Source organism: Miscanthus floridulus, chromosome 2 (genome assembly GCF_019320115.1).
Source record: "Miscanthus floridulus cultivar M001 chromosome 2, ASM1932011v1, whole genome shotgun sequence".
Lineage (NCBI taxonomy): Eukaryota > Viridiplantae > Streptophyta > Magnoliopsida > Poales > Poaceae > Miscanthus > Miscanthus floridulus.
The window spans coordinates 154,236,734-154,259,460 of NC_089581.1; the positions used below are offsets into that span (position 1 = coordinate 154,236,734).

Below are 22,727 nucleotides of genomic sequence, written 5' to 3' on the forward strand. Positions count from 1 at the left end.
AGCTTTTCCATTCCGTCGGCAGCGGAGTGCCGAGTGCGTGCATCAGTGGAGACTGGAGGTGCGACAAATGCTCACGAGCTGGAACGGGCACGGGGAAAATTTCTGTTCCAGGCATCCGACGCAGCCTGCACTCCAGGCACCTCTTTCTTTGACAATTTCACTTGCAGCGAACGGGTTCTCCTCGGTTCGCACTCAATTTCCACGCGCACCTCGACCTCGTGCCCGCCGGCCCGAGCACTGGTGCTAGCTGCGGTGTATCGTGCTCGTGCACGCGCGGCTTGCGGCCCGGGCAACTTGCTACTCTACTGCATTCGGGCGCTGCGCCCGTGCGCACGGCGCGGCCCGCCCCTGACCCCTCCAACGTTGGGGGCGCCGCTAGAGCTGCCCGTGCGTCGAGAGTCGAGACCGCAGCCGCCCCTCACGAGCGAGGCGCCGCCGACGGGCGTGCCGCGTGCGCATAGGGGTCTCCCTCTCGCGGTCACGCCGCCGGTGCACCTGCCGCCGGCCGGAACGGAGCGCGCGCGGGAGCAGAGGATCCATGCCGTGACGCTGACCGTTGACCTGATGCGGTCCAGGACCCACAAGTAGCCACGACGGAGTCATCCAGCCGTCGAGCGGGCAGCAGAAAAGACAACCTCAACATCGCACGTGGGGGTGGCGGCCCCATGCGCTCCCCCACTAACCGGACCTGGATCAGCCGCCCCCGGTGTGACGGATTTGACCGCGGGCGGGGACCACCTGGGTCCGGGCCTTGCTGCCCGTGGGTCGCGGGTCACGTCGACGAGCGGCCCGGCCCGCCACGTCGGCGGGGTCCGCGGCGGGGCGGGGGTGGGGACTGGGGAGCCGGGCCACGTGCGGCGGGACCCGCCCGCGGCTGTTCGGCTCGGGCTGATTCTTTGGTTTCACACACTCGAATCCTGCTAGCTTTTTCCCTGATTCTTTTCCGGGGTGCTCGCCGGCTGGAAAATCTGCCGGTGGGTACCGAGGAGATTCAGGTGCCGGGGCTGGAGACGCGCCTTGGATACGCACGTACGTAGCGCCGCCGTTTGGATCCATGCGCGCGTGTGAATGATGAGTAGGATACCACTAGGAGCTCCGTGCGGGACTGCAACGTGGTCACGAACTCATGATTCGGGCTACAAGCGGCCGCAAAGAGTTGGTGGTTTTGACTGTCTCTGACGACTGACCGCGCGCACACCCACGCACGCTGCTCTGCTCGCAGATGCTGCAGCCTGCAGATGACTGACCTCAGAAGTCGAGCCTGCAGGAAGACTGACCTCAGAAGTCGTAGGTTCTTGGAGGCGGATTGTTCGTGTTGTAGCCGGAGTCAGAGATTCTGCATGCGTCCAATGTTAATACAAGCATCGAACATTATATGACAGTCTATGATAGCCTCTCCCTGATCAAATTTTGCTTGGTAGTGGTGGTGATTGTTCGATGTAGTTTGCTTCGACGACAGAGCTAGTTTCCACAATGGTTTCCTTGTCAAATTCCAACGGCGGCAACATTGCTCAGCTTAAGCAACACTAACATCTCGACATTGCAAAAGCTATATATATATATGCTTTAATAGGGCTTCCCCCCTGTTAACAGGAGCATCACACATGCAGCAAAAGATAACAAAATCTTGGCACAAAATTTATTCCATCAAAATTCAGGTGATATAAATAACCCATCGGCCACAAACTAGCAAAGCATAGGCACAAAGGAACCACGCAAAAGATTGACAAACAAATCAAGGTTCGCTTGCTGGTTCGCCGTCGCTGGTTTTTTGGCGTTTGTTTGAGGGTTCATTCTCAACGTCTTTGATCCCCTCGGGTTCTGGGGCTGTATTATCTGGCGCAGCACCGTTTCCTTCTTTGTGGCAGTCACCACCATTCAGAGCGCCATTGATAGCCTCAGGGCCCAACAGAGAGAGATGTTTGCTCGTGATCTTCCGGCCTGCTCTGACCTTCGGACCCCAGTGCCGTTCTGGGTTTGGAAGGAATCGTTTAATCTTCTTTGCCTGAGCCTTGCTGAGGGCAGCAACTGCTCTTGAAAATTTTGCCTATAAAAAAACATAAAAAGGAAAAATAAATAAATATACAGTTTGCAGCCTGCATAGAAAAAGAAAAACATATAAGGAACATCACAGGCCCAATAATTATAGACCACATACTTCTAGCTTTGGTGATTTTGAAAGGATCGCCGTGCCTGGCGAATCACGGGGCTGTTCCTTAATAGGATGATTCTTCACCTGTGTTGAAGTTTGCAATCAATTTTGTACAGCAATTTAGAAGTTCATGTAGGCAGGACATCCACCAGTTCATACTAGACACGAGATGCTGAGGAACAATACAAACTTACCCAGCAGCGCATTATGTCCCAAATAACATCCCAAGGGGCATCAGACTTAACGCCAAGTGGGTTAACATGGGTGCTTGAGATCTGATACCCTGCATTTAGAACTGCAGACCGAAACATAACCAAAGATGGAGATGTGCACTTAACAGTGCCAGCTATGTTATGGAGACTGAAAAACAATGGAATGTCATGTAACTCCTGCATCATCAGAATAACTCAAATGAAGTTGAGTGTTTAGAGAGTATACAAAATACTTCGTGAATTGCAAACAGTTAATAACTCTAAAAAAAGAACAGGTTGCCAAAAAGACAAAAGTTAAGCTATTCAGTCAAACTTTCTGCAAAATCCTACCAAAACTTAGCTGCAATCATTCAATTTTTATCATGCACAAGGGGAATGAAAACAAGGCCCAGAAATGGTTTATTAGTTGCACTTGGGTAACCTATTGATTAGATAACCAAATTCTTGACTTAATGGCCTATACATCTAGTTTGTATATCTCCATTCCCAATTATATAGCTTATACTTCGGTTTTGTCCTAAGTCTAACTTCTCTAACTTGTGACAATTCTACGGAAAAATACACCAATGTCTACGATGTCTAATTAGTTTATTAAATTCCCCATGACATATGTTTTGATAATGCATTTATTTGAACTATAGATGTTAATATATTTTTGTAACAGTCGGGTCAAGAACAAGTTAGAAGTTTAACTTAACACAAAGCCAAAGTGAGCTATAATTTGGAATCCCCTACATTGTTTCTTTGACTTGAGCAGTAAACCATGTATAGGTCATCAAAACATTAACCTTGCTTTAAAACTCTTGCAAGCGTTATCTTTTAATTAAACTATATACTAAAGCATAAAAAATCTGGAGTTGGCGATACAAAATAATATTAGAAACCAATAGGCCTTTAACAGTAATGAGAATAACAATTTGATACTCCTCAGGCATCAATTAAAGGCATGAGTAGGGAAAGTCAAACTTAATTTTGAAACAACAATTCATCAAATTATATGAATATTTAGTGCATACAAAGTTGCATCAATAAATTCGTATTGAAAGAACCTTTAGGATTATGTTGATTTTATGGCAATTGACATAAAGTGCAAGAGAAATTAAGGGTCAAAACCTACTGTGGAACACTTTTCCCCTACCTACAATTGATGGACGGGGAGGGGTAGGAGGTACCTCTGACACAGTAGTCAGAACTGAAGTAATTTTATCATATGCAGGATATCTATCCTTCATCAACTTAACACCTGTCAAAGTAGAAACTACCCAGTCTTGATCATGAATAGGAGCTGACCATATTGGCCCACCTATATTAAATTTCTTTCCACAATCACTGCATTCTTGAGGAACAACAGGTCCAATAGCAGGTGCATGCTTCACACCATTATTCTTCTGCTTATACAGGAAGAATAAACAAAAGGAAAGTTAAGAGTGTCAATATATAACAGAGAGAATGTTGTATCAAAGAGTTAAAATGGTATGCAAAACATACCTTCGGAACAGTCCTCGCAAGACATTGAAGATGGAAAGAGTCACAGCCAACACACTGATATATGTAAGAAAGTTTAAGAGGTGTATTCTTTATTTCACTTGCAGAACTGCACATGGAATCCAAATACAATGCCACATTAGAAAAAAGTACTTTAACCAAATATATGGAACAAACTAGGCACTAGAGGGGGGAAACTCACGTGAATACTCGAACAAAAACACGGATATAAAAATCCATGAACACAGAGAGAACAGGCACAATATATCGCTTGTACCGATTTGCATGGCTCTGGTGTAAGAAAAGAAGGGTTAAGGGCATGAGAAACTAAGATAATAACCAAAGAATGAAGCATGTAAAGTGCAGATTAACTTGATACATCCTTTAGCAAAAGCCTGAAATGAAAGTAGTTTATAGTCCTCAGTATATATATTGCAATTTGTAAATCACCTATGTACCTCAATACTGGCAAGGAGGATCCTCAAAGCCATTTCGTGGCAATACTTGCCCTTGGTTGGGAATGAACCATACCTACAAAATATAATTGATTATTACACTATAAACTGCTCAGATGGAACATTCCTTGAACACGTAGTACCAACATACTTCGAGTAACAAACTTCTCCATTGGTACCACAAAGAACTGCCATATCAGTGGCAGTGCACATTAATAAACCACCATCAGCAACAGCCTGTACAGCTGAGTCGAGAAATATAGATGGTGATCCATAAGGGTCAAGATCAACCTAAGAACAATGAGAAGAAAATATGGAGTAAAATCATATTAAATAAAATTTGCAATGTTTATAAAAACAACCATTATCATTTAATGCGATTATTTCATGGCATATTTACATGTGACTTTTCAGTCCATTGACTTGTACCAAGAACAAGATTCACCCTTGCATAATAAATACCAGAAATGGTAACCCCCACACCCTGACACAAACAAGTGCATCATTCCAATCAAAAAGCTAATGTATACAGCAACCTTGAATCCATTGTGTTTTCATCTTAGAAAGAATAACAGTAACAAAATCTCAGATTTAGAAATATTTTTCTAGAATGCCTTACCACATCAAATTCTTTTGGATGCATCAGCATGTGAATTCGAGAATCAACCAAGTAAGCTTCCACCTTACTAGCAGCGGAAGCGCCATTGAACTTTATGTTTCGCTTGCAATCTTCGACAGATGCTGAAGAAACAAGAACCATAGTGAATTAGTGAAATAAAGCGTGGAGGCGTCAATAGCAAAGAACATAAGAAGCAAATGTAGTAAACTGAAGCATTACCTTTATCATTATCCAGAGCAACTACCTTTCCTAAGCCCTCAACTTCACGGGCATACCGGAGTGATCGCAACCCAGTAGCAGCTAAAGCCTGGGAAAAAATTAGCAGTGCAATCTTACAAACCTAGATATTAATTGTGAGAAGAAAACTAGTTATTTGAAAGAAAAAAAGAAAACTAGATATCAGTTAATGTTAATTTAGAAGTATACAGAAACTGCATTTCCATTAGGGATGAAATATGGGAAGGATATTCCAATCTGTCCATCCTTCCGAAGGATTTAAATCCGTCTGTAACCAAGCCTAGATATTCAATGTCCCTTTCAGATGGACATTCAAAGTTGGGTATATGATATGGATATGTAGTATTTTATTATTATCCGACTATCCCTTGACCAAAACTATTCGTTAGTATCTGTATCCAACACGCCTGATAATATTTGTGTCCGAATCTGAATCCGATAAAAAATAACTATCTGTATTCATATCCATATATATTTGTTCGTATTCGATCCGTTTTCATACCTAATTTCCATACTATTATGAGAAGTCTCACCTCGAGGACAAGTGGTGGCTTAAGCTCTCTGGTTACTTTCCAGGAAGGTTTTGTTGCTTCTTTTGACAGATCATCAATTTGATCTTCAGCTTTATTTAGCTCCTTTTCACAAACAACATCCATTTCATCTTGCTGCCCAGTTGACGCATCCTCTCCATTTTGACTGGATGTTTCACTCTGTTTGTTTTTTTCAAGTGATGTATTCCTCTTGTCCACCAGCGCTTCATGTTCTTCCTTGCGCTTGGCAACAAAGGTCCTTAAAACAGCAATGGACATGTCTCTGTTGTGAACCTAATCAAAGCAGTAAACTTCAATTTTCAGAAATCTTTATGATGGTATAACTGGGAAAATATCCCTAACTTTGGAGTCATATGTGATTTTTCCTCAGCGTATCAACTTTAAAACAATAACAAAATTGACTATCAACAAACAGTAACTACTTTCATTTGAGAAAAAAATGTTTCATAGCAATGTATCTGTTATGGGAAAAAATCAGGGAGTTACAGCACAATTTAAAACTGTTATCTTCTTCAATGAAACCATAATAAATACTGTGATGTGAAACCATTAGACTTTTTTTTTGCCAGGTGCATAGTCCAATACTAGAATATGACATGCAGAAGCTCAATCTACTGTTTCGAGTTTGAAATATACCTAAGCAATTTGAAACTTACACTGTTCCCATCCACTATGATAAGCAAATAGGTCGAATGGATAAATTCATTTAGCTGCACAAACTGGTAGAATGAGGTAAACTTGGAGTGGACAACTTGATCACTAATTGATTTCCACAGAAACTCAGATAACAGCAAGATAAACAAGACACATACACAAAACACAATTCACTGTTTGGTCTCCGTATAATAGCAAGCTTAACCGCTACCGGTGTATGTGAAGCACTAGTAAATGCAAATGAATTGTGATAACAATATAACTAGATAAACTTGAAGCCTACAGACCCAATCCCACACCAATCACCACCCAACACTCAATTTGGAATCCTCCAGAATACCGCAAAGCAGCTCTACGAGCGGTAAAGACAAATTATCAACTGGAAGTCAACAAGTCACTACAGTAAATCGCTACAAGCAAATTCAAAGGGCGGAGACTGTAAGCTAATGCAGATAAGGAACCGATAGAACAACACCCCCGTTTTTTAAAAAAAGAAAAAAGAAAGAAAAACGGAAGACGAACAGACCTGCACGGGATTATAGAAGACGGCGTTCTTCTTGTGCAAGAGGATCTCTGCTTCTCCCTCCTTCTTTATCTCGTAGTCCTTGAGCTTGTCCTCCACTTCCGCCATGTCTCCAAATCCAAAACCGAACCCTGTTTTCCCTCCCCAACTCACGAGTGGCGGACCGCTCGCCGGTGCCCGGTGAGGAGCCGCAGCCGCCAACCCACCACACAGCAGGAGACTGGGAGGGCGGGAAGCGGGAGAGGGAGGGCCAGAGGCCGGAGGGTGAGCTGGCGTGCTGGTGCGGCGAGGTGCTGAGCGCCCGAGCCTGCCCGTGCAGCGGTGTAGGGAGTTGGAGCGCCGCCGCCGATTGGGTGCCGGGTCGGGAGCTCTGCTCTGCCTGCCCTAAGCCTAAGCCGCTAAGGCCTTGATCTGTTAAGTCCTATCCTGTACTCCATAGCCAAATAGCTCAAGGCCTCGTTTAGATGCTGAAAAAATTTCAAACCGATGAATAGTATCACTTTCGTCTTATTTAACAAATATTGTCCAATCGTGAACCAACTAGGCTCAAAAAATTCATCTCGTGATTTCCAACTAAACTGTGTAATTAGTTATTTTTTTACCTACATTTAATACTCTATGCAAGCGGCTAAAAATTGATGTGATAAAAAGAGAGTGAAAAAACTTAGAATTTTGGTGGCATCTAAACAAGGCCAAGTTAGATTTCGGGGGCAGACATACCTGGTGTGGTGGGTTCTACTAGTCGGCAGAAAGGAACCGACGAAAACCTGGCAGATGGACGTAGCGCGGCGGCGGTCGCCCTAAACCATAAACCCCAGTGCACGCTAGGTGAACTCGAGAAGAATTCTTCCGATGCTTGCTTACGGCAACTTCTCTCCGCGCGTTAGTGGGCCTACTGGGCCGACTTCTCTGATTTCTTTCAGATTCCGAAAAAAAAAATCATCGGTCTTTAACTTTCGCGAGAGATAATTAAAAAAATATTTCAAAAGTTTGATTTATCTCTCTCAATTAGAAAATTAGATTTTTAGACTTTTCCAACTTTTTGAAACCGTGCGATTCACCTCTGAACGGTTTTGAACTTCCACATTAGCAATAAGAGAGGTAAATCGGACTTTCACGATAATTCAAGGATTAATTAGACTTTATCAAAAAAATATCCTAATAGTTTTAAAACAATGTCTAAATATTTTTCAAAAAATAAGCATTTAAAATACTAAATTATGTTTTAATCTCAGAAAAATTGTTTTTACTCGGGAGAATATGTCGTAAAATCAGTCTATGTTTTTCTAGGCTAAACACCATAATATAGAACATGATTTTAGAAAATGCTGAAGCCCAGCATCCCGAGCTCATCTAACCCTCCACAATGTTGTGCCTGAGTGCAGCTAAAAGAGGAGAGAGAACATTTGGGAATCGCACGCTGTGGCATGCGATGTTAATTCCAAGCGATGCCAGTGAAAGCTGGAGCGGCGCAACTACTCGCTGCGGTTCCCGGTTCTTAAAATACTATTTTTGTTGCTCCTTCCGCCCTCATCTCGGTGACAGTCGTCATCCTCATAGGCTCTCGGAGGAGAGCACCGCGCTGGAGACGAAGACATGCGTCGACTGCTGGAGGAGAGCGCCACGCCCTGGATGAGGACGAGGCTGCGGGACCACGCCGCCTACTCGTCGAGGTGCAAGATCCGCTGCTGCAGCCGCTCCAGCTAGTCACCGAGGACCCCGACGCCGCAGCCGCTCCAGCTTGTTGCCGAGGAACCGCCGCCGGGGAACAAGGGGATGCGACCCACGCCAGCCGCCGCCGCTTGGATCTAGGAGTCAGAGAGAGAATCCATGGAGATTTTCTTCATCTGTGAAGGAAAGGCGAAAGGAGATTTTTCTTCCTGCTTTGGACGGCTCGCTACTTTATTTGGCATGGGCCCCGAGGTTTGCATGGCGTCGGTTCCTGTTTTACAGAACATTGCAGCCATCTCGGCACCAATGCCTATTCCATGACGTGGTTTCCAATTTTTTTGAAGCACCACTCCACATTGTGGAGGGCATGCACAATGTATGGTTTGAGTGCTGCCTAAAGAAGAGAGAGAAGAATCTGGCACCGCTCTCCCCGTTGCAGCGAGCGAAGCCAACTCTTAGCGACGCCAAGAAAACTAGGAGCGGAGAACGTACTTGCGTCGCTGCTTGAAACATAAAAAACTATTTTTTCTGGCTCACCGCGTCATCCAAGCCGGTATAAATGTTGCTGTGACTGTGCAGACGGAGGGAAAAGTTGCATTACTTTATTCACGTGGGTACCAGTACAGCTAGGGAATCCGGACCGTTGCTATGTTTTTACACACACTGCAGGCCAGAAAGAGTGATGCCCGAATTCACCCTGTGTGTCAGATAGGAACAATAGTAGGCAGCACCCACGTTGTGGACGGCCGCCTTCCGCAGTGGTAAGCGGTGCCAAAAGAAAAGAGCTGGGCCCCACCACTTCTTTGGGCGTCACTTCTGAAAGGCTGTAATGGGTGGGCATCACTCGGCACCACTTTGGAACCCACTAGCTCTGCACCATGCAACCAAAACGAAATAAAGAATGAAAACCACTCCTTCTCTCCTCAGTTGCCACACACAGACTGTTGCCACTCGCTCTTCTTTCTTTGTATTATTTTATTGATTGAGCATCAGTTGGCACCGGAACACGTAGATGCACCGCTCCCCATTTTCCAGGCATCACTCTGGAGTTGGCTTCACTGCCTGCAGTGTGTGGAGTGAAGCTAAAATCTTCTCTTTCTTCTTTTGGCACCACTCAATTGCAACACTGTGGAAGGCCCTGCCTTCTCGCTCGATCATACTATGCTCTTTCAGACCTACAACGACGTGGTGGAAGCAGTGCACCTCGATAACGACGCTAGCCTTGGTGAGTCGAGTACATGGTGCAACAGCCCACGCAAGAACGTCAAGTACATGATGCGAAAACCCATGCAAGAGCGTGTCGTACCTGACGAGCCACCACAAGCCCGTGTTGGCCAATAAAGTCACTCTTTATGTAAAACTAGCAAATATATTCGTGCCGCACACACGGGGTTTATCGAATCTATAATAACTCTCATGATCCTAAACCCCACTAGCTATGTATCTTAACATAGTCCACCCCAGCAAAGCACACCATTGTAATATCCATGTCAGCAAGACGCATGAGCATTTTATTGTCCACGTCAACGTGCCACCAAATTTACTAATCCGTAATTCCCGCAGCAAAACACGGGGTATGCTTCTAGTAATACCTATACACAATGACTGCTATGATAGAAAGACTGAATGATTACCTTAAATCAGATTCTAAATCCATAAACATAAATTCCTTCTTATTGAAATATATTTTTTCCTGACATTTCTTAATGCATATCATAGAAGACATCAAATGATTGACGGATTGATTGAGAAGCAAGAACATACAGGTAATACGCAATTTACTATTTTGCCTAGACATGTTCTTATCTGCACACATACATCATGATGCCAACATTTGATGGGCACGCTGAAAAGGATACACATATTTACATTCAGTGATAGGATTCGGTGTACAAATAGACCGATAGCTCCAAGTAGCAAAGGTTCGCCACTTTGCTCAGCAAGCAAACCATGTTCGGAGGTCCCAACGCCATTTTTGTCACAAAATTATCCACTCGATCCTACAGCATGAGGTTCGAAAAATACTGCTCAAATTCTTGATCGATGGTTAGCTTCTCACCTGATTGATTGCCACACACATTATCGGATCCACTGTGTTAGTACCTAAATCAAGCAAGCAAATGCAAAAAGGAGGTGCATCGGAGAGCTTACTGTGATAGCCGGTCTGGCCTGTTGACAAAATCTGAAAATCGTCAACGCCATTCGAATAAAGCTTTTCATCCATGATCTGAGCAGCAGAACCAAAGACATCGCCAGCCATTAGTTCGTCCTCCATTAGGTCATCATACTGTTCAAGCACATTGTATATCCTTTCCAGGTCGTCATTATGTGGTTTCAGCATCACATCCGGATGATGATGCTCTATATCGTGCATAACCCAGCTGTCAGTTTCTCTGGTGCCGCTGCTATGGGAAGAATTAAAAGCCTCTGATAAAAAAATGCTGCTCGAGCTACTGGATGCAGATGTCTGGATCTCAAACATTTTTCTCAAAGATTGTTCCTGAATTCCATTTTTTGAGTCCACTTCAATGCACCCACCAAATAGGCTTATAGTGTTCTCACAAGAGTCCAATTCTTCAGGTATGCTGACCATGTCCGTCCCAGAGGTCTTGTTCATGAAGATGCCATCATATCCTAAACTTTCTGTGGTTGCAGACTCATCCTCGTGGCAAGATAACCGTTTGCGAAACTTGCATTTCAGTGGTAGCAACTTTGGATCACTCAGCTCATACTGTGATTTTCTTTTCTTACGAGGACTGTTGATGGTGTAAACTTTTTCCGTGCTGTTGGAACTGTAACAAACAATAGCAAGGCACATTACAAACCAGAATTACATTTTCACATAGACACATAACAGTAAGCAATCACCTAGGAAACGAAAACGTTCTCACTATTGAGGCTCCACATTAATCCTCACAAGACATACTAAAGAAAGGGATAATACAAGAAATTCTCACATAAAACAGAAGCATCTAGCCACTAGTACAGTAGACTTTAATCATCATTGATAATAATAGCTATTGGAGACACATATATGTATGATGCAGAGGAAAAAAATACAAATATGGACGGAAAAACAGAGTAATTGGTAAATGATTTTATATATGGGTACTGTGTAAGAAAATACATGGGCGACTGAGGGAGAGGGAGAGAGGCAGAGGGAGTAGTGGTTCTCATCTCTGCAACCCACAATTTTCGCAAGAGAACTAAATCCAAGTTGGAGAAGATCATGATTTTTGCTGGTATAGTAGTTACTACCTTTGCAATTGCGGTTCGAATCTATCTGATCTTTATCTTTTTGTTCAAAGAACAAATAAAACCCCTCGTTGAAGCCCTTTATGATAAGCTTCCCTGGATCTGGGAAGCTTCTTTTTTTGATCCCACTGATGATGAGTAGGACCAAATAATTCAATTGGAGCAGTTGCCGATCCATACAACATAGTTTTGTCAACTATGAAAGTAGCCAAAAAAAAACCCAGTAACGATACTACTGGAAAGTACAGTTTCAATATTGCCCATATGTAATCCTTTGTATAGATGTTGAGGCAGACAAACACTTGGATGGAATAGGCCTGCTAATATGCTACATGACCAGGATGAAGCTTGGATGAAACTAAGCAGAGGTCCAAACCAAGTGATGTTGAGGAATCAGCAGATGAGTTGTGCTTAGGGGTGAAATGCAACTCGAACCCAAATCAGCAGATGAGTTGTGCTTAGGGGTGAAATGCAACTCGAACCCAGGGCTAGCTGGTTCTCCCTGAAATGTGTTAGGCACAGCGGTTGATTGGACATCTAGGGGTAAAGCACTATTCCGGTGCAAGCTACACGAGTGGTACCAAATCGAGGCATGGATTTCTTTTTGAATTTCTATGTATAAGTACTTCAGAACTTGAGTCTGATTCCACTCTTCTATTCGTGCCTTTTTCCCTATTCTTTTGTATATAGTTCTTCATATCGGAACCCGGGTATGGTGTTAAATGAGCAAGGGCCGGGTCGTCACCCCCGTGACGCGCCGTGTCGCGATCTGGGCACGGTGTCAAGTGATCAAGGATCGGGTCGTCGCATCCTTAGTGGCGCGCTACATCGGCGCCCGGGTGTAGTGAAAAATGAGCAAGGGTCTTCACATCTGATTCGACGGGTGCGAATGGTAAGGAAGCTAGTCGAACCAACTAGGATCCGTTTAGGCAGTTGGAATGTAGGGTCGCTTACAGGTAAGTTAAGAGAATTAGTTGATACCGCGACTAGGAGGCGTGTAAATATATTATGCGTTCAAGAGACTAAATAGAAGGGTCAGAAGGCGAAGGAAGTGGACAATACAGGTTTCAAGCTTTGGTACACAGGGACAATTGCGAATAGAAATGGAGTAGGAGTTTTGATTGATAAGAGCCTCAAGAATAGTGTGGTGGGAGTGAGAAGGCAAGGAGATAGGATTATCTTAGTCAAGCTTGTCATTGGTGATATGGTCTTGAACGTAATTAGTGCGTATGCCCCCCAAGTAGGCCTCGACAAGAGTGCTAAGAGACAATTCTGGGAAGACTTAGATGGCCTGATTAGAGCTGTACCCAGTAGTGAGAAGTTTTTTATAGGAGATCTTAATGGGCATGTAGGTACTACTTTTATAGGAGATCTTAATGGGCATGTAGGTACTACAAGCGCAGGTTTCGAGGCAGTTCATGGAGGTTTTGGGTATGGTAGTAGGAATCAGGAGGGGGAGGAAGTTCTAGACTTCGCGGTAGCTTTTGACCTAATGATAGCCAACACTTTCTTTAGAAAGAGAGAATCTCATCTAGTGACCTTCAGTAGCGGACAACACTCTAGCCAGATTGACTTTGTCCTCACAAGAAGAAAGGACAAACGAGCATGCTTGGGTTGCAAGGTGATACCAGGGGAGTGTGTTGTTTCTCAACATAAGCTTTTGGTGGCAGACTTTCGTTTTCAGGTGCGTGCCCGTAGGGATAAACAAGCTAAGATTGAAAGAACAAAATGGTAGAAACTGAAAGGGGAGACATCAGAGGTATTCAGGGAAAGGGTTATCAAAGAGGGCTCTTGGAAAGAAGAAGAAGACATAAACAACATGTGGGAAAAGATGGCAACCAACATTCGGAAGGTAGCCTCAGAGGTGTGTGGAGTAACCAAAGGAAGCGGAGGCGAGGCTAAAGATACTTGGTGGTGGAACGAGGAAGTCCAAAAGGCTATTAAGGAGAAGAAAGATTGTTATAGACGCTTGTACCATGATAGGAGTGTGGACAACATAGAGAAGTACAAGGTGGCAAAGAAGACAGCAAAGCGAGCTGTAAGTGTGGCAAAGGGTAGAGCGTATGAGGATCTTTACCAACGTTTGAGTACGAAGGAAGGAGAGAAGGACATTTATAGGATGGCTAGAGTTCGTGAGAGAAAGACAAGGGACTTCAACCAAGTTAAGTACATTAAGGATGAAAGGGAGCATCTCTTGGTGAAGGAGGATGAGATCCGACATCGATGGCAAGAGTATTTTGACAAATTGTTCAATGGTGAGAATACGGACACAACCTTTCAATTGGATGACTCTTTCGATGACACCAATAGGCGTTTTGTGCGGAGAATCCAAGAATCTGAGGTCAGAGAGGCGTTGAAAAGGATGAAAGAAGATAAGGCGATGGGACCGGATGGTATCCCAATCGAGGTGTGGAGATGTCTCGGGGACATAGCTATAGTATGGCTAACTAAGCTGTTCAACCATATTTTCGATCGAACAAGATGCCTGATGAGTGGAGGAGAAGTATATTGGTACCGATCTACAAGAATAAAGGGGATATTCAAAGTTGTACTAATTACCGGAGAATTAAGTTGATGAGTCATACTATGAAGCTATGGGAGAGAGTTATCGAGCATCGCTTGAGAGCAATAACGCGGGTTTCTATGAACCAATTTGGTTTTATGCCCGGAAGGTCAACCATGGAAGCCATTTTCTTAATAAGACAAGTTATGGAGCGGTATAGGGAGAAGAAGAATGACCTACACATGGTTTTTATTGACTTGGAGAAGGCTTATGATAAAATACCAAGGAATGTTATGTGGTGGGCTTTGGACAAACATAAAGTCCCAACGAAGTACGTCAGGCTCATTAAGGACATGTACAACAATGTTGTGACTAGAGTTCGAACAAGTGATGGAGACACGGATGACTTCCCGATTAGGATAGGACTACATCAAGGGTCAGCTTTGAGCCCTTATTTGTTTGCCTTAGTAATGGATGAGATCACAAGGGACATACAAGGGGACATCCCTTGGTGTATGCTTTTCGCGGACGATGTAGTGCTAGTTGATGAAAGCCGAACAGGAGTGAATCGGAAACTGGAGTTATGGCGGGAGACTTTGGAGTCTAAAGGTTTTAGACTCAGTAGAACTAAAACTGAGTATATGAGATGTGACTTCGGCACTACTATTCGAAAGGAGGAAGATATTAGTTTGGAAGGTCGAGTTGTGCCTAGGAAGGATACCTTTCGATATTTAGGATCAATGCTACAGAGAGACGGGGATATTGATGAAGATGTTAGCCATATAATCAAAGCAGGGTGGATGAAGTGGCGGCAAGCATCTGGTGTCCTATGTGACAAAAGGGTACCACAGAAGCTAAAAGGCAAGTTTTATAGGATGACGATTAGACCTGCTATATTGTATAGTGCAGAATGTTGGCCTACGAAAAGACGACATGTTCAACAGATAAGTGTCGCGGAAATACGTATGTTGCGTTGGATTTGCGGTCATACAAGAAGGGATCGAGTTAGGAACGATGATATACGTGATAGATTAGGGGTAGCACCAATTGAAGAGAAGCTTGTCCAACACCGGTTGAGATGGTTTGGACATGTCCAACGGAGACCTCCAGAGGCACCGGTGCGTAGTGGAATCCTAGGCCAAGATAGTAACGTGAAGAGAGGCAGAGGAAGACCGAAGTTGACTTGGGTAGAGGCAATAAAAGGAGACTTGAAAGGATGGAATATACCCAAAGACTTAGCCTTTGATAGGAGTGCTTGGAAGACAGCTATTCACGTGCCTGAACCTTGATTGCTTCTGTTGGGTTTCAACTCTAGCCTACCCCAACTTGTTTGGGACTTAAAGGCTTTGTTGTTGTTGTTGTAGTAGTAGTTCTTGATACAATTCCATTTTTTTTCATCTTCCTGTAGATCTTCAAATGATTTTTTGGTTGTGCAAACCAGAAGGAATGGTGATTTTGGGTTATACCAAATCTGAAACCGAAGCGAGAGAGAGGGAGAAGATAAGCAATTTTGATTAGTTGTAACCCGTGAACTTCTAGTACTTATGTCTCCTAAGATTCTAGCCAATGTTCTAAATAGCGGGATTTAGCCCCCGCTATAGCGCTATTTAGCCTTTGGGGAGCTCCACAGCTAAGCTACACCACTTTTGACACTAAATGGAATTTGCCGCTAATAGCGGCTAATAACCGGTGAAATAGCGCTGAAATGGAGGCACCTTAGCGCCGCTATCAGGTCAGACTGAGCATGGGCTTTCAGCACCTTGTGGCCCAAATCACACGGCAACCCAAATCGAGTCAATACACGCATTGGAGACTGGTAACCCTAGCCACAGACCACAGCCACCCATTCGTCTCGTGTTTCATCAGACGGCGGCGGCAGCGGCGGCGGCTGCGGTTGCTTCGACTGGCGGCGGCGGTCTCGACGCGAGGAGTTGCTTCGACCGGTGGTGGCTGCTGCTGTTGCTTCGACCAGCGGCGGGCTTCTTCTCAGCTCTCAACGAGAGTAGTTCTCGCGGCGGCGGCGGCGTGGTAGCAGCTGCTGCTGTTGGCCGACAAGCAGCTGTGAGTTCGATCTGCAAGCGGCCGTCTTCGAAGTGCGGCTGCGGGGCGACGAGCAACTTCGATTGGGGAGCGGCGAGCTGGCGACCATGTCCCAACCAGAGCAGACAGGCAAGTTCCTTCCTTTCCCGCTTAAACGCTTTACTAATTTGCTACTGCTGCTGTTGAATGGTTTACTCTTTACTGTAAATAAATTGACAATTATCCCATGAAGCAAGTAGAGTATCATATCTATTCCAGGTTGGTGCAGTAAGCTGACATTTTTATCTCATATTAATTTTTGTTGCTTAGGTGGTACTACATCTGAATCAGTAGAACAATCAGCTTCAACCAAAGTTTTATCAACTCAGATGACCCTGCATGGAGTCATTGTTATTGCCCAGACCCAAAGAAGAAGCATTCAATAGTGTGCAACTACTGTAAGAAGACGATAAACGCTGGAATTACAAGAGTGAAGTACCATCTTGCTCGTCTTGGTGGCCACAATGTCAGTAAGTGTGACAAGGTTCCGACCGATGTGAAGGAAGAGATGCTAGCTTTGGTTGCCAAGAAAACTAGTGAAAAGGAACAAAAGCAGAAGGAAAAGCAAAGGGCCAGAGATGAAATTGATCTGGATCGCTCAGATGGTGAAATGTGCAGTGAAGACTCTGACCATGGGAACGAGGTTGTTGTGCTAAAGTCAACAAAAGGACCTAGTTGTAGTGCTGTTGGTTCATCGGGTAGTGGCTCTATCGAGAAGTTCTACAAGCCGGCTTCTATAGAAGAGGATGTTCAGAAGAACCAGAAAGGAGCTAATGTTAGCCAAAAGGTTCAAACAAAGTTAACAACTCAGAAAAGAGGAGAGGAGGGATAGAGCTTGTGAGTATATATGTCAGTTCTTTTATGAAGCTAGCATTGCACACAATACAGTCCTTCTTCCTAGCTTTGCCAATATGGTTGAGGCCATTGGAGCCTTTGGTAGAGGTTTGAGAGGGCCTAGTCCCTATGAGATGAGTGGACCATTTTTGCAGAAAAGGAAACAGAAGGTGTTGGATGGATTCAAGAGCCATGAAGAATCATGGAAAACCTCAGGTTGTACACTTATGACAGATGCATGGACAGATAAGAAGGGCAGGGGAATAATGAATTTAGTCGTGCATAGTGCTCATGGGGTCCTTTTTTTGGATTCTGTGGACTGCTCTGGTGTCAAGAAAAATGGTAAATACGTCTTTGACCTTGTGGATAGATGCATTAAAGACATAGGAGAGGAAAATGTTGTCCAAGTGGTCACTGACAATGCTAGTGTTAATGTAGCAGCAGCAAGTCTTCTAGCAGCAAAGAGACCCAAAATATTGGCGATAAAGATTCTAAGTTTGACATGTAGCTCCTCTGGTTGTGAGAGGAGTTGGTAAGTATTTGAACAGGTAATAAAAATAATTGTACTTCCACAACTCACCTACATGAATATATTTTTGCATCGTTATTCATTCCTTGAATTTTATTCACCTAAACAAAACTAGGTGCACACAAAAAAGCGCAACAGATTACTTCATGAGAGAATGAGAGACCTTGTATTTGTCAAATTTAACTCCAAACTAAGGCATAAGAAAGAGAACAAGAGTAGAGATCCCATAGAGAAGGAAATAAATGATGTGCTGGAGGATGACAACAATGAGTTCATTACTGGATTAGAACCAAATGCAAATCAAAGTCAAGAAGATCAGGGATGTGCAGAAACAGCAGCAAAAGCACAAGAAGGAGCATCAACATCACAAGCAAAAGCCAAAAGGAAAAGGCCTGTGCGCCCTAGGAAGAAATTCAGGACCGTGGCATCTCTGACGAAGCCTCGGTCTGCAGCCTCTACTTCTGAATCAGAGGAAAATCAAGATGCTATGGAATCTACTGATACTGAAGATGATTAGATGAGTACAACAAACTATTCAGATGCTGAAATGCATGTGTGATGTACTGATATGTATCAGACTATGGCCTATGCCTCCATGCCTTATGTTTGTTTGTCTATCTGTCACTGTTTAGTTGGTATGCAGTGTAATGTCTGTCAACCTTGTTTGAACTTTGAACTCATGTGTGTATGTGTCTATGTGATGTATCATGTATGAACTATGAAGCTGTGATCTGATGTGTTAGTAAGACTTTGAACTATCTGTCCCTAGTTACTTGATAATTGGTATTTGTAATGTCTTCATCTTCTATGTTTATTATGTGTAAAATTACCTGATTTTTGACATATTTTTTGTTCAGCCGCTAAATGGCTTAGCCCACTATTTAGCCCGCTATAGCCTTTCTTAGCCTTTGGGAGAGGCAGCTGCTAAGGGGCTTAGCCCGCTATTTAAAACATTGATTCTAGCCCATGCAATATTAACAGTTTAAGGCAATATAACAACCAAATGACAATGTTTTCATTACCATCTGATCTTGCAATCATCATCCGTTAGCATTTCTATATCATCTGTTAACAATTAACATGATGCTCTTATCATCTCTGATCTCTGCAAGAGAAAACATGATAAGATCTGCCTAGTAGTAGTGGGGTTGGAGAAGGGTCAAGCCTGAGGTGCTGAGTTATCCTGGTGGCCAAATAGGAGGATCCAGTCAGCCAGTTGGGCTATTTATTGTTCTCTCCCATAGTCCCATGCACTTCCTAAGTCATTTCAAGAGCTTTATATTTTTCAAGCATGGAGAATATATGAAAAGACCAATACCATTGATTTGGTGGTACTCAGTTAGGACGTGGGAGGCTTAGCAAGACCTTACTCTTGGATTATGTGCTACAACATATATATGGTCACTCAACCACAACAACAGGTCCAGTCAATACCAAAATATGAGGCCCTATATTTTGATCCTTCTCATGATTTGGGTTATATAACATTTGCTAGGACAGGTTTCCAAAAATTTTAACAAAATTATTGATTATCAAAGAAATGGAAAAATTGTGTTTTTGAATTATAAGAAATAGAAAAGGTTACTATTTTGGCCCAGATTGTTTTCAGAATTGCATGTTTGCCACTAGAATAAACTAAATTTCTATGGTTAGATTGTACAAGAGAATCTGCTTGTAATGCAGGAAACTTTTAAAATCCATTGGCAATCTTGTGAACCTCTAGCTAAATTTATGTGTTCTCCAAACCTAATATGCACTATAAAACTCTTTGAGATATTAGCATGTACTGGTGAAGTAAATATTGAGGCAAAAAATAAAGTTTAACAAAAATAGACACTAATGTTGCAATGGCACTTTAGTTGTTTAGTACTGTCAGAATTAGTCAGATGGCCATTAGCCCATTACCCACCTAAAGAACGAGCATGTATGCATGCAGTAGCTATTTGTGAAAAAGGGCAAGGGCATACATAATACTAGAAGAGTTTTAAGGTACTACTAGTATTAGACTTCCTACACCTAGAAAGGAATTAGACTTTGTGATCACTATACTCATTAAGTGCGTTGAGGCGAGGCCCCTCCGGAACCTAGGGCGCTGGTTGGCTGCCCCTCTTGCCCTTCTACAGGGCCAGGCCTGCACATTACCATGCCATTCAGATCACGATTGATTTGAACTAAGTTGTAACAGCTAACAATGCATATATGGATTTCAGTGCATGGTGCAATTAGAAAATATGCGAGATTGGATTGGCGGTTGGAACCATATTGTTCAGATCATATACATGGACATATGAGATCCTCAATTTGTTGTAGTTTATCCTTACAGATGAGAATTACAAATCAGTAGGCACAATTTGCTAGCAGTTCAATAGAGCGGACAGATCACCTCATTTTAAATCCTGTGGAAAGTGGATGTTTGATGTACCCTGATCTAATTCCACCAAACTTCTGAGACTGTGGGTGGACGTTTTGCCTACTAATGGAAATTATGGGTGTTTCTACCTCTATTATCCAAAAAGCATCCACCTAACTAGTACTGTTTGTGATGTTGATTTCTTTTCCTCATCTTCACTAGTGATAAAGACAACAACAACAATCCTGCTCATTGTTTCAGACAATGATTTTGTTCCATTGTTCGTTTCATCGCTTGGTAGACCACAAGCATTAAGCGAAAGTGCTTGATGTTATCTTCTTATTTCCCAAAAGTCCTAGCTCATAGTTCTTCCCAAATGTAAGACCATGCAAAACCAGAATATTATGCACAAAGGTGCGAATCATTTTGGTTCACCCTTAAAGCTTATTGCTAGGCCTTTAACTACAAATCCATTGCAAATTTGCAAAGCCAGCTTGCCGATTCCCCAGTTTTGTAAATAGATCTCATAGGACGACAGGAATCACGCCTGACCACTCATTCTACCTTAAGCTCTTGCCTAATCATTGCATACAGAAGAAGAACAGGAGAAGAGAGTCCTCTACAGTCCTAAAGGATCGATAACAACTAATGGCAGACAAATCTTTTTTTATAGAGTGTGCCGAGCACGTTTTTTATTAAGCAGAAAGAGTTTTTACGACGACCAAAGAAAAAGAACATAAAAGAAAGCTACAACTACTAAGAGCGACCCACAAACCAGAGAAGCAAGCAAGACTACGACCAGAAACCTCCTCTCTCACCAGACACAGGACTAACTGCAACCCTGCAACCTAGTCCTCAAACAACTACAATGAGAAGTGCCAAAGGCACGAACCACAAACCACGGGCGACAGGTCAGCGACCAAGTAGAGAGAGCCCAGAACAGCAACAGCACCAAATAGCAAAGAGGGAGCACCAGCCTCTGCACCACGAGCAACCACCAAAAAACAGCAACAAAAGGGGCTCTGTTTCACGAACTGTTGTCCGCCTGGCCAAGCACAAACAAAAGGGAGAAAGGGGATCGTATGCCAATGCCTCCAATGAGGTTAACAGCGCCCGAGGGTGTCACCATTGTCGGCCTTAGCCATAGCCAGGCATGGTTTTCGCCCTAGACCCTCCAAAACTCGTCATCCAATCTAATCACTACCGACCGGGGCACAAAATTGCAGCACCGACCAGAACAGCAATCTGAAGCTAGGCATGAAATTTTAGTAGCCACCATGAGGCACGGCAAATGCTCCGTCCCAGCCCAGCCGACCGAGGGGAACCAGAAGGGCCCACATGAAGCGCACGGAGAAGGGCCGGCCATCCACCCCTGCCCCAAAGGCAGTCTTTGCGAGAGGAAGATGGCACAGCGGGCACAGCCAAGTCGGCGACGACACTGGGGCGGCGGCGCGACGGCGCGACCCAAATCGCAGTGAGATACCCGCCAGCACCACGCCGACCGTCCACGGCTCGCCAGATCGCGCGCCGACGTTGCTACACACCAGTGCCTCCGCAGCGCATAGCGAAGAAGACGCCGGCGGGCCACAGCACAACGAAGAAGGTGAAGACACCGAGGGGGCACCACCTGGGAAGCCGAGCGTCGGGCCGATGGTCGCAGCGGCCAGAGGCGAGCGCAGGGATGATCTGGCCGAGGGACCGCGGACGACCTGGCGGCGAAGGACGAGGGTTGAGGGCGGCCGAAAAGTGGGAACGAAGGAGGGGGTACGGGGCGGATGGGGGGGGGGAGGGGGAGGCCGCTGAAGAAAACCTCGCCGCCGCCGTCCTCGTGGCCGCGCGGAACTCGGGGGGGGGGGGGGGGGGGGGGGGGGGGGGGGGGGGGGGGGGGGGGGCGCGGGCATGCTCCTCCTCGTAGTGACAGGAATGAGCCCAAGCTTGGCAGGCAGATCATGCGAACGAATACTACAAATTAAGCTGAGTGGAGACTGGAGAGGGTGTGTACTGACCAGCCTTTGAGGATGAGGGTGCCCTGATTGGTGGAAGCTGCCTCTTCCGCATTCGCCGCCGCCGCCGCATACTCCCTCTCCACCTTTGCTCCCATGCCGCAAACCCCACCACGATCCTCGATCCAGAGAGAAAAGCAACTGAGCAAGTGGTGGCAGGAAAATGGGTTGGGAGAGGGGACGGAGGCCCATCCGTTCCGTCCATGTGATATGACGGAGGTCAATCCCACCGAATTTTTTACATTTTAACCTTTTTTTTAATTTCTCACAAATAGACCCGTGACGAAAAGAATTCAAAAAATAGACCCTTAGCTCGACGCTGTTGGTGCTGGCGCCGAGCTAACACGTCTCGGTGCCAGCGTCTCTGGCGCCGAACTCCTGGGCACGGTAGATGACATAGCAGTGAGCTCGGCGTGGCAGTGAGCTCGGTGCCAGTCACTCTGGCGCCGAGCTCGGCGTCGTAGATCTAGGAGCCGAGCTCGGCGCCAGAGTGACTGGCGCCGAGCCTTTAATACCTATGGGCCCCGCGTCTCTCTTCCTCTCCCTCTCTCGCCCTAGCAGAGCCGTCGTCGCCCGCACCCTTGCCTCCACAGGCCATCCTCGCCCGCGCTGCGC

At 44.8% G+C, this 22,727-nt stretch overlaps 2 protein-coding genes across 3 annotated transcripts; both read right to left on the reverse strand.

Annotated features, from left to right (window-relative positions):
* Nucleotides 1-1,627: 1,627 nt before the first annotated feature.
* Nucleotides 1,628-7,335, reverse strand: LOC136540179 (tRNA (guanine(26)-N(2))-dimethyltransferase 1-like). The gene is made up of 12 exons (XM_066532185.1): nt 6,892-7,335; nt 5,694-5,984; nt 5,143-5,230; nt 4,924-5,045; nt 4,456-4,595; nt 4,308-4,380; nt 4,052-4,140; nt 3,853-3,958; nt 3,537-3,752; nt 2,347-2,541; nt 2,159-2,236; nt 1,628-2,047 (listed from the first exon to the last, which is right to left on the reverse strand). The coding sequence occupies exons 1-12, from the start codon at nt 6,994-6,996 to the stop codon at nt 1,736-1,738; spliced, it is 1,815 nt and encodes a 604-aa protein (XP_066388282.1). The 5' UTR covers nt 6,997-7,335; the 3' UTR covers nt 1,628-1,735.
* A 2,942-nt stretch (nt 7,336-10,277) lies between these two features.
* Nucleotides 10,278-22,289, reverse strand: LOC136533650 (uncharacterized). 2 transcript variants are annotated; one of them, XM_066526199.1, is made up of 3 exons: nt 22,116-22,289; nt 10,711-11,351; nt 10,278-10,618 (listed from the first exon to the last, which is right to left on the reverse strand). In XM_066526199.1, the coding sequence occupies exons 1-3, from the start codon at nt 22,208-22,210 to the stop codon at nt 10,560-10,562; spliced, it is 795 nt and encodes a 264-aa protein (XP_066382296.1). In that variant the 5' UTR covers nt 22,211-22,289; the 3' UTR covers nt 10,278-10,559. The 2 variants fall into 2 exon arrangements, with proteins under 2 accessions (XP_066382296.1, XP_066382301.1); XM_066526204.1 differs by lacking the exon at nt 22,116-22,289 and adding an exon at nt 18,782-21,702.
* Between the last annotated feature and the right edge of the window lie 438 nt (nt 22,290-22,727).